This window comes from Oncorhynchus tshawytscha, linkage group LG05, assembly GCF_018296145.1.
Source record: "Oncorhynchus tshawytscha isolate Ot180627B linkage group LG05, Otsh_v2.0, whole genome shotgun sequence".
In the NCBI taxonomy this organism is placed as follows: Eukaryota; Metazoa; Chordata; class Actinopteri; order Salmoniformes; family Salmonidae; genus Oncorhynchus; species Oncorhynchus tshawytscha.
The window spans coordinates 70,787,228-70,800,841 of NC_056433.1; the positions used below are offsets into that span (position 1 = coordinate 70,787,228).

Genomic DNA, 13,614 nt, shown 5'->3' on the forward strand with positions numbered 1-13,614 from the left:
TCGTTTTACTGTGGATATAAATCCTTTTGTACCCGTTTCCTCCAGCATCTTCACAAGGTCCTTTGCTGTTGTTCTGGGATTGATTTGCACTTTTCGCACCAAAGTACATTCATCTCTAGAAGACAGAATGAGTCTCCTTCCTGAGCAGTATGACAGCTGCGTGGTCCCATGGTGTTTATACTTGCGTACTATTGTTTGTACAGATGCAGGTGGTACCTTCAGGTTTATGGAAATTGCTCCCAAGGATGAACCAGACTTGTGGAGGTCTACAATATTTTTTCTGAGGTCTTGGCTGATTTCTTTTGATTGTCCCATGATGTCATGCAAAGAGGCACTGAGTTTGAAGGTAGGCCTTGAAATACATCCACAGGTACACCTCCAATTGACTCAAATGATGTCAATTGGCTTTAGAAGCTTCTGATAGGCTATGACATCATTTACTGGAATTGTCCAAGCTGTTTAAAGGCACAGTCAACTGAGTGTATGTAAACTTCTGACCCACTGGAATTGTGATAGTGAATTATAAGTGAAATAATCTGTCTGTAAGCAATTGTTGGAAAAATGACTTGTGTCATGCACAAAGTAGATGTCCTAACCGACTTGCCAAAACTATAGTGGTTGTGGTTGAAAAACGAGTTAATGACCCCAACCTAAGTGTATGTAAACTTCCGACTTCAACTGTATCAGAAAGAAGAGTCATATACATCACATGACAATGATGAGCGAGGGGGAGAGAAAGAGAGAGATTGAACAGAGTTAGAGAGAAGTCACAGAAAATAAGAGGCAGAGAAAGAAAAAAAAATGGTAAGAGAGCGAGACCAAGAACTGCATAAAATCAGAAAAGATGCCACCGCTTACCACTCTTGTCTCCTCGGGACTCATGAAGAACTCTGGGATGACTTCTGTGGTGATGATGCCATCTTTCTGCACTGTCTGTAACGAGACCGGTTGTAAAAATGAGAGGTTAACGAGTTGAATGTGATGAGTTGAATGAAAAGTAACTGCTCTTACAGCACTGTAGCCTCACAGAGCGAAGGTAACACCAACAGTTGCTCTGATTCAGATGAGTTGGGTTAAATGCGGAAGACACATTTGAGTTGAAGGCATTCAGGTGTACAATTGACTAGGTATCCCCCTTTCCCTTTCTTACCCTGGGAGCGATGGCCTCCTTCTCATTGGTGATGGTGACAGCGTCTCCAACCATGATGTCCTGCGGTTGTGGTCGAGAGAAGTCTTTGAGCGTGAACTTCCAGAGCAGCGAGAGGTCTGAGAGAACCAGCGGAACCTTTAGAGGGTTCCGGAACACCACCTCAACTATGATGGGTTCTACATAGGAGCAGAAAGAGAGACACCAGGATGAGGACAAACACAACCAAAGAAATGTGAGGATATCTAAGTATAGTGAATTCAAAACCATATGTAATATGCAGTACACGGAGTACACAAAGATTAAGAAAACCTTCCTAATATTGAGTTGCATCATTTTATGACCCTCAGAACAGCCTCAATTCGTTGGGGCATGGACTACAAAGTGTCCAAAGCATTCCACAGGGATGCTGGCCCATGTTGACTCCATTGCTTCCCACAGTTGTGTGAAGTTGGCTGGATGTCCTTTGGGTGGTGGACCATTCTTGATAGACCTGGGAAACTGTTGAGCATGAAAAACCCCTCTCTCAGTTCTTGACACACAAACCGGTGCGCCTGGCACCTACTACCATAACTCGTTCAAAGGCACTTAAATCGTTTGTCTTACCCATTCACCCTCTGAATGGCACACATACTAGGGCTGACCCCATTTAGTCAACTGGTCGATTGTTTGGCTGATAGGGTGTTGGTTGACCGAGATTCCATTAGGCAAGAAAAAAAAGGGGAAAAAAGTTACTTGTGCACAAGACACCGGTCTGAGTGGACTAATCCATTGAATAATGCATAATCCATTGCGGAGTCCAAGACATGTGCTACCGAAATTGTGTATGGTTATATTTCGTAAGAACAATGGTGCAACACTAATACAAATATTATTTTATAACAAATGTGCTTTCTCCCGCGTTGGATAACAGTGGTTGTCCACGGTTCTGAAACACCAGCGTGCTGTTGAATTGGCGCCTTTCCCTAGACCATGTTGCTCTATGCCTAATAGCAAAGTTACCCATATTGGTGTTGAGGACAATGCTGCAGAGTTTGGAGACGAGAAAACAGCCCTTCAATTTTTTATTTTTTATTATACCTTTATTTAACCTCTTGGTGACAAGGGGCAGTATTTTCACTTCCAGTTGAAATGTATGCCCAAATTCAACTGCCTGCTACTCATCCCCAGAAGATAAGATATGCATATTATTTGGATAGAAAACACTCTGAAGTTTCTAAAACTGTTTGAATCATGTCTATGAGTATAATATAACTTATTTAGCAGGCGAAACCCAGAGGACAAACCATATAGATTTTTTTTTTTTTTTTTTTTTTTTTTGAGGTCACTCTTTTCAATGGGTTTTCATTGAGAATCCACCAGTCTTTAGAAATTGTTTGAGGTTTTTCCTTTGTGTAATGAAGTAGCCCTGTTCAGAACGAGGGTCACTTGTAGTGTACTGTTAGATAGAGGCGCGTGACCAGAAACCTAGCTACAGTTTGTTATCCTCCTGTATTGAACACAGACCATCCAGTCTTCAATTTTATCGAATATTTACAAAAAAAATACCTAAAGTTGTATTACAAAAGTAGTTTGAAATGTTTTTGCAAAGTTTACAGGTAACTTTTGAGATATTTTGTAGTCACGTTGCGCAAGTTGGAACCGGTGTTTTTCTGGATCAAACACGCCAAATAAATTGACATTTTGGATATGATTTGACGGAATTAATCGAACAAATGGACCATTTGTGATGTTTATGGGAAATATTAGAGCGCCAACAAAAGAAGCTCGTCAAAGGCATGAATTATATTTTTATTTCTGCGTTTTGTGTCGCGCCTGCAGGGTTGAAATATGCTTTTCTCTTTGTTTACGGAGGTGCTATCCTCAGATAATAGCATCGTTTGCTTTCGCCAAAAAGCCTTTTTGAAATCTGACATGTTGGCTGGATTCACAACAAGTGTAGCTTTAATTTGGTATCTTACGTGTGATTTCATGAAAGTTTGATTTTTATAGTAATTTATTTGAATTTGGCGCTCTGCATTTTCACTGGCTTCCCTAAGAAGTTAATAACCTCTTAGGGATATGGAGACGCTAGCGTCTCTTGTGGCCAATAGCCTGGGGAAATGCAGAGCGCCAAATTCAAATAGTACGCGATAAAACTCAAACTTTCATTAAATCACACATGCAGGGTACTCAATTAAAGCTACACTCGTTGTGAATCCAGCCAACATGTCAGATTTTAAAAACGCTTTTCGGCGAAAGCATGAGAAGCTATTATCTGATAGCATGCACCCCCCCGAACCACCTGAACGAGATGTAAACAAAAGAATTAGCGTAGCCGGCGCTACACAAAACACTGAAATAAAATATAAAACATGCATTACCTTTGACGAGCTTCTTTGTTGGCACTCCAATATGTCCCATAAACATCACAATTGGTCCTTTTTTTCCGATTAATTCCGTCCATGTATACCCAAAATGTCCATTTATAAAGCCAGTCTGATCCAGAAAAAAACAGCGATCCAAAACACCATGTCTTGACAAAACATTTCAAAAGTTGCCTATAAGCTTTGCCAAAATATTTCAAACTACTTTTGTAATCCAACTTTAGGTATTTGTAAACGTTAATAATCGATCAAATTGTTGAAGGGGCGATCTGTATTCAATAGCAGCAAGTCAACAATACATGCTCGATTTTCTCTCTTTCATAACTATCCACAGTGTAACCTCTGCCAGGAAGTGCCTCTTCTTCATTTCACCAAAGATTAACTTCAACCCAATTCCAAAGACTGGTGACATCCTGTGGAAGTTGTAGGAACTGTAAACTGGGCGCTATCTAATTTCCCTTGACAGACAATACAGGGAACTGCCAGAGGGATTTTTTTTTTTTTTTTTTTTTTTTTTTTCTGAACAGTTTTTTCTTGGGGTTTTGCCTGCTACACAAGTTCTGTTATAGTCAGACATGATTGAACCAGTTTTAGAAACTTCAGAGTGTTTTCTATCCACACATACTAATCATATGCATATACTATATTCCTGGCATGAGTAGCAGGACGTTGAAATTTTGCACGCTTTTTATCAAAAGGTAGAAATAATGCACCCTAACCTTTTAAGAGGTAACGTTTCTCAAATTAACTTGAGTATATAGATATAATGGCAGTCATCAATTTAATAATTTCCTCATATCAGTCTTATTCTGAATGTTGTAGACTCGGGTCTCACTGATCATTCCGTACCACAGAAATTGATTTGGTCATTTATTTACTAACAAGCTAAATGATAACTTAATATATACACACTGTATAGGTTATTGACTAGAAACTTAGTACCATGACAACAGGTCCCTCGCAGACCAACACAATATGACGAGAGCGAGAGAGCGAGCGAGAGAAAAACAACACCTGGATACATTTGTAAACTACGCTTAGTTTAGCCATAATACCTTGCCCCGAACTGCCACTCTTATGGGTAAGAAGCGTAATGCATGTATTTACGTGTTTAATAAGGTCTTATAATAAGGTAATTATTAGACGAATAGCAGTCATCACATTAATGATAGTCACGTCACATGTATATACACTACCGCTCAATAGTTTGGGGTCAATTAGAAATGTCCTTGTTTTTGAAAGAAAAGCACATCAAATTGATCAAAATACAGTGTAGACATTATTAATGCTGTAAATAACTATTGTAGCTGGATACAGCTGGTTTTGAATGGAATATCTACATAGGCGTACAGAGGCCCATTATCAGCAACCGTCACTCCTGTGTTCCAATGGAACGCTGTGTTAGCTAATCCAAGTTTATAATTTTAAAAGGCCAATTGATCATTAGAAAACCCTTTTGCAATTATGCTAGCACAGCTGAAAACTGTTCTGATTAAAGAAGCAATAAAACTGGCCTTCTTTAGACAAGTTGAGCATCTGAAGTGTCAGCATTTGTGGGCTCGATTACAGGCTCAAAATGGCCAGAAACAATTAACTTCCTTTTTGAAACATATCAGTCTATTCTTGTTCTGAGAAATTTAGGCTATTCTATGTGAGAAATTGCCAAGAAACTGACGATCTCGTACAAGATCTCTTATCTACCAACATAGACAGGCCTCTAACTCCTCTTGCTCCACAATGAAATAGGGTGCAGGCCAGGCAGCAGGGTGTTAGCCAGCCTGCCAGCTAAGTGGAGTCTGCCACTAGCACAGTCAGTGTAGTCAGCTCAGCAATCCCCAATGAGACAGTGTCTGTGCCTCGACATAGGTTGGGCAAAATTAAACATGGCGGTGTTCGCCTTACCAATCTCACTAGGATAAAGACCTCCTCCATTCCTGCCATTACTGAAAGAGATTGTGATACCTCACATCTCAAAATAGGGCTACTTAATGTTAGATCCCTTACTTCAAAGGCAGTTATAGTCAATTAACTAATCATAATCTTGACGTGATTGGCCTGACTGAAACATGGCTTAAGCCTGATGAATTTACTGTGTTAAATGAGGCCTCACCTCCTGGCTACACTAGTGACCATATCCCCCGTGCATCCCGCAAAGGCGGAGGTGTTGCTAACATTCACAATAGCAAATATCAATTTACAAAGAAGAAAAAAAAGAAGTTTTCGTCTTTTGAGCTTCTAGTCATGAAATCTATGCAGCCTACTCAATCACTTTTTATAGCTACTGTTTACAGGCCTCCTGAGCCATATACAGCGTTCCTCATTGAGGTCCCTGAATTCCTATCAGACATAGCATAGTCATAGCAGATAATATTTTAATTTTTGGTGACTTTAATATTCACGTGGAAAAGTCCACAGACCCACTCCAAAAGGCTTTCGGAGCCATCATCGACTCAGTGGGTTTTGTCCAACATGTCTCTGGACCTACTCACTGTCACAGTCATACTCTGGACCTAGTTTTGTCCCATGGAATAAATGTTGTGGATCATGATGTTTTTCCTCATAATCCTGGACTATCGGACCACCATTTTATTCCATTTGCAATTGCAACAAATAATCTGCTCAGACCCCAACCAAGGAGCATCAAAAGTCGTGCTATAAATTCACAGACAACAAAGATTCCTTGATGCCCTTCCAGACTCCCTCTGCCTACCCAAGGACATCAGAGGACAACAATCAGTTAACCAACTAACTGAGGAACTCAATTTAACCTTGCACAATACCCTAGATGCAGTTGCACCCCAAAAAACTAAAAACATTTCTCATAAGAAACTAGCTCCCTGGTATACAGAATATACCCGAGCTCTGAAGCAAGCTTCCAGAAAATTGGAACGGAAATGGCGCCACACTAAACTGGAAGACTTCCGACAAGCTTGGAAAGACAGTACCGTGCAGTATCGAAGAGCCCTCACTGCTGCTCGATCATCCTATTTTTCCAACTTAATTGAGGAAAATAAGAACAATCCGAAATTCCTTTTTGATACTGTCGCAAAGCTAACTAAAAAGCAGCATTCCCCAAGTGAGGATGGCTTTCACTTCAGCAGTAATAAATTCATGAACTTCTTTGAGGAAAAGATCATGATTATTAGAAAGCAAGTTACGGACTCCTCTTTAAATCTGCGTATTCCTCCAAAGCTCAGTTGTCCTGAGTCTGCACAACTCTGCCAGGACCTAGGATCAAGAGAGACGCTCAAGTGTTTTAGTACTATATCTCTTGACACAATGATGAAAATAATCATGGCCTCTAAACCTTCAAGCTGCATACTGGACCCTATTTCAACTAAACTACTGAAAGAGCTGCTTCCTGTGCTTGGCCATTCTGTGTTGAACATAATATCCACCGGATGTGTACCAAACTCACTAAAAGTGGCAGTAATAAAGCCTCTCTTGAAAAAGCCAAACCTTGACCCAGAAAACAAAAACTATTGTCCTATATTTAATCTTCCATTCCTCTCAAAATGTTTAGAAAAGGATGTTGCGCAGCAACTCACTGCCTTCCTGAAGACAAAAAATGTATACGAAATGCTTCAGTCTGGTTTTAGACCCCATCATAGCACTGAGACTGCACTTGTGAAGGTGGTAAATTACCTTTTAATGGCATCAGACTGAGGCTCTGCATCTGTCCTCGTGCTCCTAGACCTTAGAGCTGCTTTTGATACCATCGATCAACATATTCTTTTGGAGAGATTGGAAACCCAAATTGGTCTACACGGACAAGTTCTGGCCTGGTTTAGATCTTATCTGTCGGAAAGATATCAGTTTGTCTCTGTGAATGGTTTGTCCTCTGACAAATCAACTGTAAATTTCGGTGTTCCTCAAAGTTCCGTTTTAGGACCACTATTGTTTTCACTATATTTTACCTCTTGGGGATGTCAATCGAAAACAATGTTAACTTTCACTGCTATGCGGATGACACGCAGTTGTACATTTCCATGAAACATGGTGAAGCCCCAAAATTGCCCTCGCTAGAAGTCCGTTTCAGACATAAGGAAGTGGATGGCTGTAAACGTTCTACTTTTAAACTCGGACAAAACAGAGATGCTTGTTCTAGGTCCCAAGAAACAAAGAGATCTTCTGTTGAATCTGACAATTAATCTTGATGGTTGTACAGTCGTCTCAAATAAAACTGACTTGGCGTTACTCTGGATCCTGATCTCTCTTGACGAACATATCAAGACTGTTTCAAGGACAGCTTCTTTCCATCTACGTAACATTGCAAAAATCCAAAATCCAAAAATGAATCCATACTTTTGTTACTTCTAGGTTAGACTACTACAATGCTCTACTTTCCGGCTAAAGCACTAAATAAACTTCAGCTAGTGCTAAATATGGCTGCTAGAATCCTGACTAGAACCAAAATATTTGATCATATTACTCCAGTGCTAGCCTCCCTACACTGGCTTCCTGTTAAGGCAAGGGCTGATTCCAAGGTTTTACTGCTAACCTACAAAGCATTACATGGGCTTGCTCCTACCTATCTATCTGATTTGGTCCTGCCGTACATACCTACAGGTACTCTACGGTCACAAGACGCAGGCCTCCTAATTGTCCCCAGAATTTCTACAGCCGGAGGCAGGGCTTTCTCCTATACAGCTCCATTTTTATGGAATGGTCTGCCTACCCATGTGAGAGACGCAGACTGTCTCAACCTTTAACCTCTTGGATTTAGGGGGAGCTATTTTAATTTTTGGATGAAAAAAGTTCCCGTTTTAAACAAGATATTTTGTCACGAAAAGATGCGACTATGCATATAATTGACAGCTTTGGATAGAAGACACTGATGTTTCCAAAACTGCAAAGATATTGTCTGTGAGTGCCACAGAACTGATGTTACAGGCGAAACCCAGATAAAAATCCAACCAAGAAGTGACGCATTTTTTGAAACCGCCTCATGCCAATGACTACTTATATGGCTGTGAATGAGCTACGAATGAGCTTACGTTTTCCACGTTTTCCCCAAGGTGTCTACAGCATTGTGACGTCTTTAGGTATTTCCATTGAAGAATGGCTGTAAGGGAACATATAAAGCATGTGGTCACATGGTGTCTCCCGCAGAAAATCTCACGTAAAAAACTGAGGTAGCCATTTTTCCAATCGCTTCTTATGAGAAACCAATTGCCCCGACGGATATATTATCGAATATATATGTTAAAAACACCTTGAGGATGGATCCTAAACAACGTTTGCCGTGTCTCTAATTTTGAAAAAAAGTTTGGTGTTATAGTTGTAGCATTTTCCGGTCGATTTCTCAGCCATGCATGATGAAGAAACGGGAGCTATTTCTCCTACAAAAATAATATTTTTGGAAAAAAGGAACATTTGCTATCTAACTGGGAGTCTCCTGAGTGAAAGCATCTGAAGTTCTTCAATGGTAAATGATTTCATTTGGTTGCTTTTCTTATTTTCGTGAAAATGTTGCCTGCTGCCAGCAGAGCCTAGCATAGCATTACGCCATGATAAACTTACACAAATGCTTGTCTAGCGTTGGCTGTAACGCATATTTTGAAAATCTGAGATGACAGTGTTGTTAACAAAAGGCTAAGCTTGTGTTTGAATATATTTATTTCATTTCATTTGTGATTTTCATGAATAGGAAAAATTTCTAGGGGTATTTATGTCCGCTGGGTTATGCTAATGCTTTGAGGCTATGATTGCGCTCCCGGATACGGGTTTGCTCGTCTTTACTGAAGACTCATCTCTTCAGTGGGTCATATGATTTTTTGTTTGTTAATTATTTTTATTTTTTTACCCCTTTTTAACCCCAATTTCGTGGTATCCAATTGTTTAGTAGCTACTATCTTGTCTCATCGCTACAGCTCCCGTACGGGCTCGGGAGAGACGAAGGTTGAAAGTCATGCGTCCCCCGAAACACAACCCAACCAAGCCGCACTGCTTCTTAACACATTGCGTATCCAAACCGGAAGCCAGCCGCACCAATGTGTCGGAGGAAACACCGTGCACCTGGCAACCTTAGTTAGCGTGCACTGCGCCCGGCCCGCCACAGGAGTCGCTGGTGCGCGATGAGACAAGGATATCCCTACCGACCAAGCCCTCCCTAACCCGGACGACGCTAGGCAAATTGTGCGTCGCCCCAACGACCTCCCGGTCGCAGAAATTTGCGACAGAGCCTGGTCACGAACCCAGAGTCTCTGGTGGCACAGCTAGCACTGCAGTACAGCGCCCTTAACCACTGCGCCATCCGGGAGGCCCAGTGGGTCATATGATTGAGTGTAGTCTGGCCCAGGAGAGGTAAGGTGAATGGAAAGGCTCTGGAGCAACGAACCGCCCTTGCTGTCTTCTGCCTGGCCGGTTCCCCTCTTTCCACTGGGATTCTCTGCCTCTAACCCTATTACAGGGGCTGAGTCACTGGCTTACTGGGGCTCTTTCATACCTTCCCTAGGAGGGGTGCGTCACTTGAGTGGCTTGAGTCACTGATGTGATCTTCCTGTCTGGGTTGGCGCCCCCCCTTGTGTTGTGCCGTGGCGGAGATCTTTGTGGGCTATACTCGGCCTTGTTTCAGGATGGTAAGTTGGTGGTTGAAGATATCCCTCTAGAGGTGTGGGGGCTGGTGCTTTGGCAAAGTGGGTAGGGTTATATCCTTCCTGTTTGGCCCTGTCCGGGGGTGTCCTCGGATGGGGCCACAGTGTCACCTGACCCATCCTGTCTCAGCCTCCAGTATTTATGCTGCAGTAGTTTGTGTCGGGGGGCTAGGGTCAGTTTGTTATATCTGGAGTACTTCTGTCAAATTCACACAGGACACCGAATAGAAGTGCTCTCTCATATTCTCTCTCTCAGAGGACCTGAGCCCTAGGACCATGCCTCAGGACTACCTGACATGATGACTCCTTGCTGTCCCCAGTCCACCTGGCCGTTCTGCTGCTCCAGTTACAACTGTTCTGCCTTATTATTATTGAACCATGCTGGTCATTTATGAACATTTGAACATCTTGGCCATGTTCTGTTATAATCTCCACCCGGCACAGCCAGAAGAGGACTGGCCACCCCACATAGCCTGGTTCCTCTCTAGGTTTCGGCCTTTCTAGGGAGTTTTTCCTAGCCACAGTGCTTCTACACCTGCATTGCTTGCTGTTTGGGGTTTTAGGCTGGGTTTCTGTACAGCACTTTGAGATATCAGCTGATGTACGAAGGGCTATATAAATAAATTTGATTTGATTTGGAAGACCCATTTGCGACCAAGCTTTAACTTCCTGATTGATGTTGTTTCAATATATCCACAATTTTCTTTCCTCATGATGCCATATATTTTGTGAAGTGCACCAGTCTCTCCTGAAGCAAAGCACCCCCACAACATGATGCTGCCACCCCCGTGCTTCACGGTTGGGATGATGTTCTTCGGTTTGCAAGCCTCCCCCTTTTTCCTCCAAACATAACGATAGTCATTTTGGCCAAACAGTTCTATTTTTGTTTCATCAGACCAGAGGATGTTTCTCCAAAAAGCAGGAGCTTTGTCCCAATGTGCAGTTGCAAACCGTCGTCTGGCTTTTTTATGAAGGTTTTGGAGCAGTGGCTTCTTCCTTGCTGAGCGGCCATTCAGGTTCTGTCATTATAGGACTCGTTTTACTGTGGATATAGATACTTTTGTACCTGTTTCCTCCAGCATCTTCACAAGGTCCTTTGTCGTTGTTCTGGGATTGATTTGCACTTTTCGCATCAAAGTACGTTCATCTCTAGGAGACAGAACGCATCTCCTTCCAGAGCGGTATGACGGCATGGTGTTTAAACTTGCGTACTATTGTTTGTACAGATGAACGTGGTACCTTCAGGTTTATGGAAATTGCTCCCAAGGATGAACCAGACTTGAGGTCTACAATTTTTGGCTGATTTTTTTTGATTTTCCCATGATGTCAAGCAAAGAGGCACTGCATTTGAAGGTAGGCCTTGAAATACATCCACAGGTACACCTCCAATTGACTCAAATTATGTCAATTGTCCTATCAGAAGCTTCTAAAGCCATGACATAAATTTCTGGAATTTTCCAAGCTGTTTAAAATCTTGGAACTACCCATCTCGGATCCAGGAGAAATGTCATCAACTACACTAATTAGCATAGCGCAACGGTCAAAAAATATTACTAGAAAATATTCATATTCATGAAATCACAAGTGAAATATAGTGAAACACAGCTTAGCCTTTTGTTAATCACTCTGTCATCTCAGATTTTGAAATGATGCTTTACAGCCAAAGCAAGACAAGCGTTTGTGTAAGTTTATCGATAGCCTAGCATAGCATTATGTCCAGCTAGCAGCAGGAAGCTTGGTCACGAAAATCAGAAAAGCAATCAAATTATTAATTTACCATTGATGAGCTTCGGGTGTTTTCACTCACGAGACTCCCAGTTTGACAGCAAATGTTCCTTTTATTCCATAAAGATTATTTTTATACCCTAAATACCTCCGTTTGTTGGTCACGTTATGTTGAGAAATCCACCAGAAATAGCGGTCACGACAACGCCGAAAAAAAAATCCAACTTATATCCATAATGTCGACAGAAACATGGCAAATGTTTTTTATAATCAATCCTCAAGGTGTTTTTCAAATATCTATTCGATAATATATCAACCGGGACAATTGGCTTTTCAGTAGGAGCGAGAGGAAAAATGACACTGTCTTTTACGCAAGAATCACTCTGAGAGCCCTCAGCTGGCCATTTACGCAATGTAGTCGTTTACGCTCATTCTTCAACATAAAGGCGTGAAACTACGTCAAAATGCTGTAGACACCTTAGGGAATACGTAGAAAAAGGAATCTGGTTGATATCCCTTTCAAAGGCCAATAGGGGTGCATAGGAACACAACGGTTTCAAAACATGAGTCACTTCCTGATTGGATTTTTCTTAGGCTTTCGCCTGCAATATCAGTTCTGTTATACTCACAGACAATATTTTTACAGTTGGAAACTTTAGAGTGTTTTCTATCCTAAGCTGTCAATTATATGCATAATCTAGCATCTGGTCCTGAGAAATAGGCCGTTTACTTTGGGCACGTTATTTTTCCAAAAATGAAAATAGTGCCCCCTAGATTCAAGAGGTTAAAGGCACAGTCAACTTGCTGTATGTAAACTTCTGACCCACTGGAATTGTGACACAGTGAATTATGAGTGAAATAATCTGTCTGTAAACAATTGTTGGAAATTTACTTGTGTCGTGCACAAAGTAGATGTCCTAACCGACTTGCCAAAACTATAGTTTGTGAACAAGAAATTTGCAGAGTGGCCTCGTTATTGTTATTCTTATCGTGTTAATTATTATTACTTTTTATTAACTTTGTAAATATTTTCTTAACCAACAGTGCAGATCAAGAAGAGTTAAGGGCTTGTAAGTAAGCAGGTGCTGACCTAACATAATCATAAGTTGTGCTTTCGCCGTAAAGCCTTTTTGAAATCTGACATTAAGGAGAAGTTGCATTAAGGAGAAGTTTATCGATATTTCCATGCATAACACTTGTATCTTTTATCAATGTTTATTATGAGTATTTCTGTAACTTGATGTGGCTCTCTGCACGTTCACCGGATGTTTGTTTGAGACAATACATTTCTGAACATAAAACAACAATTTCAAATTAGGTTTTTGGACATAAAGATTAACTTTATCCAACAAAACACACATTTATTGTGTAACATGAAGTCCTGTGAGTGCCATCTGATGAAGATCAAAGGTTAGTGATTCATTTCATCGCTATTTCTGACTTTTGTGAGGGCTCTCCTTGGCTGGAAAATGGCTTTATGGTTTTCTGTGACTAGGTGCTGACCTAACAATCGTTTGGTGTGCTTTCGCCGTAAAGCCTATTTGAAAATCGGACACTGTGGCTGGATTTACAAGACGTTTATCTTTAAAATGGTGTAAAATACTTGTATGTTTCAGGAATTTTTATTATGGGATTTCTGTTGTTTTGAATTTGGCACCCTGCAATTTCACTGACTGTTGACGAGGTGGGAGCTAGCGTCCCACATATCCCAGAGAAGTTTAACAAGTGACATCAGTAAGGGATCATAGCTTTCACTTGGATTCACCTGGTCAGTCTGTCA

The 13,614-nt window shown here is 41.2% G+C and overlaps 1 protein-coding gene across 3 annotated transcripts in view; it reads right to left on the bottom strand.

Moving 5' to 3' along the window:
• The window catches only part of trappc8 (trafficking protein particle complex subunit 8), a 74,818-nt gene that overhangs the window by 24,166 nt on the left and 37,038 nt on the right, over positions 1 to 13,614 (bottom strand). For all 3 annotated transcript variants that reach the window (XM_024422211.2, XM_024422210.2, XM_042322314.1), the window contains 2 exons: positions 1,151 to 1,326; positions 859 to 933 (listed from right to left, as the gene is read on the bottom strand). In XM_024422211.2, the coding sequence (XP_024277979.1) occupies positions 859 to 933; positions 1,151 to 1,326 (251 nt within the window). The remainder of the gene's footprint in view (positions 1 to 858; positions 934 to 1,150; positions 1,327 to 13,614) is intronic.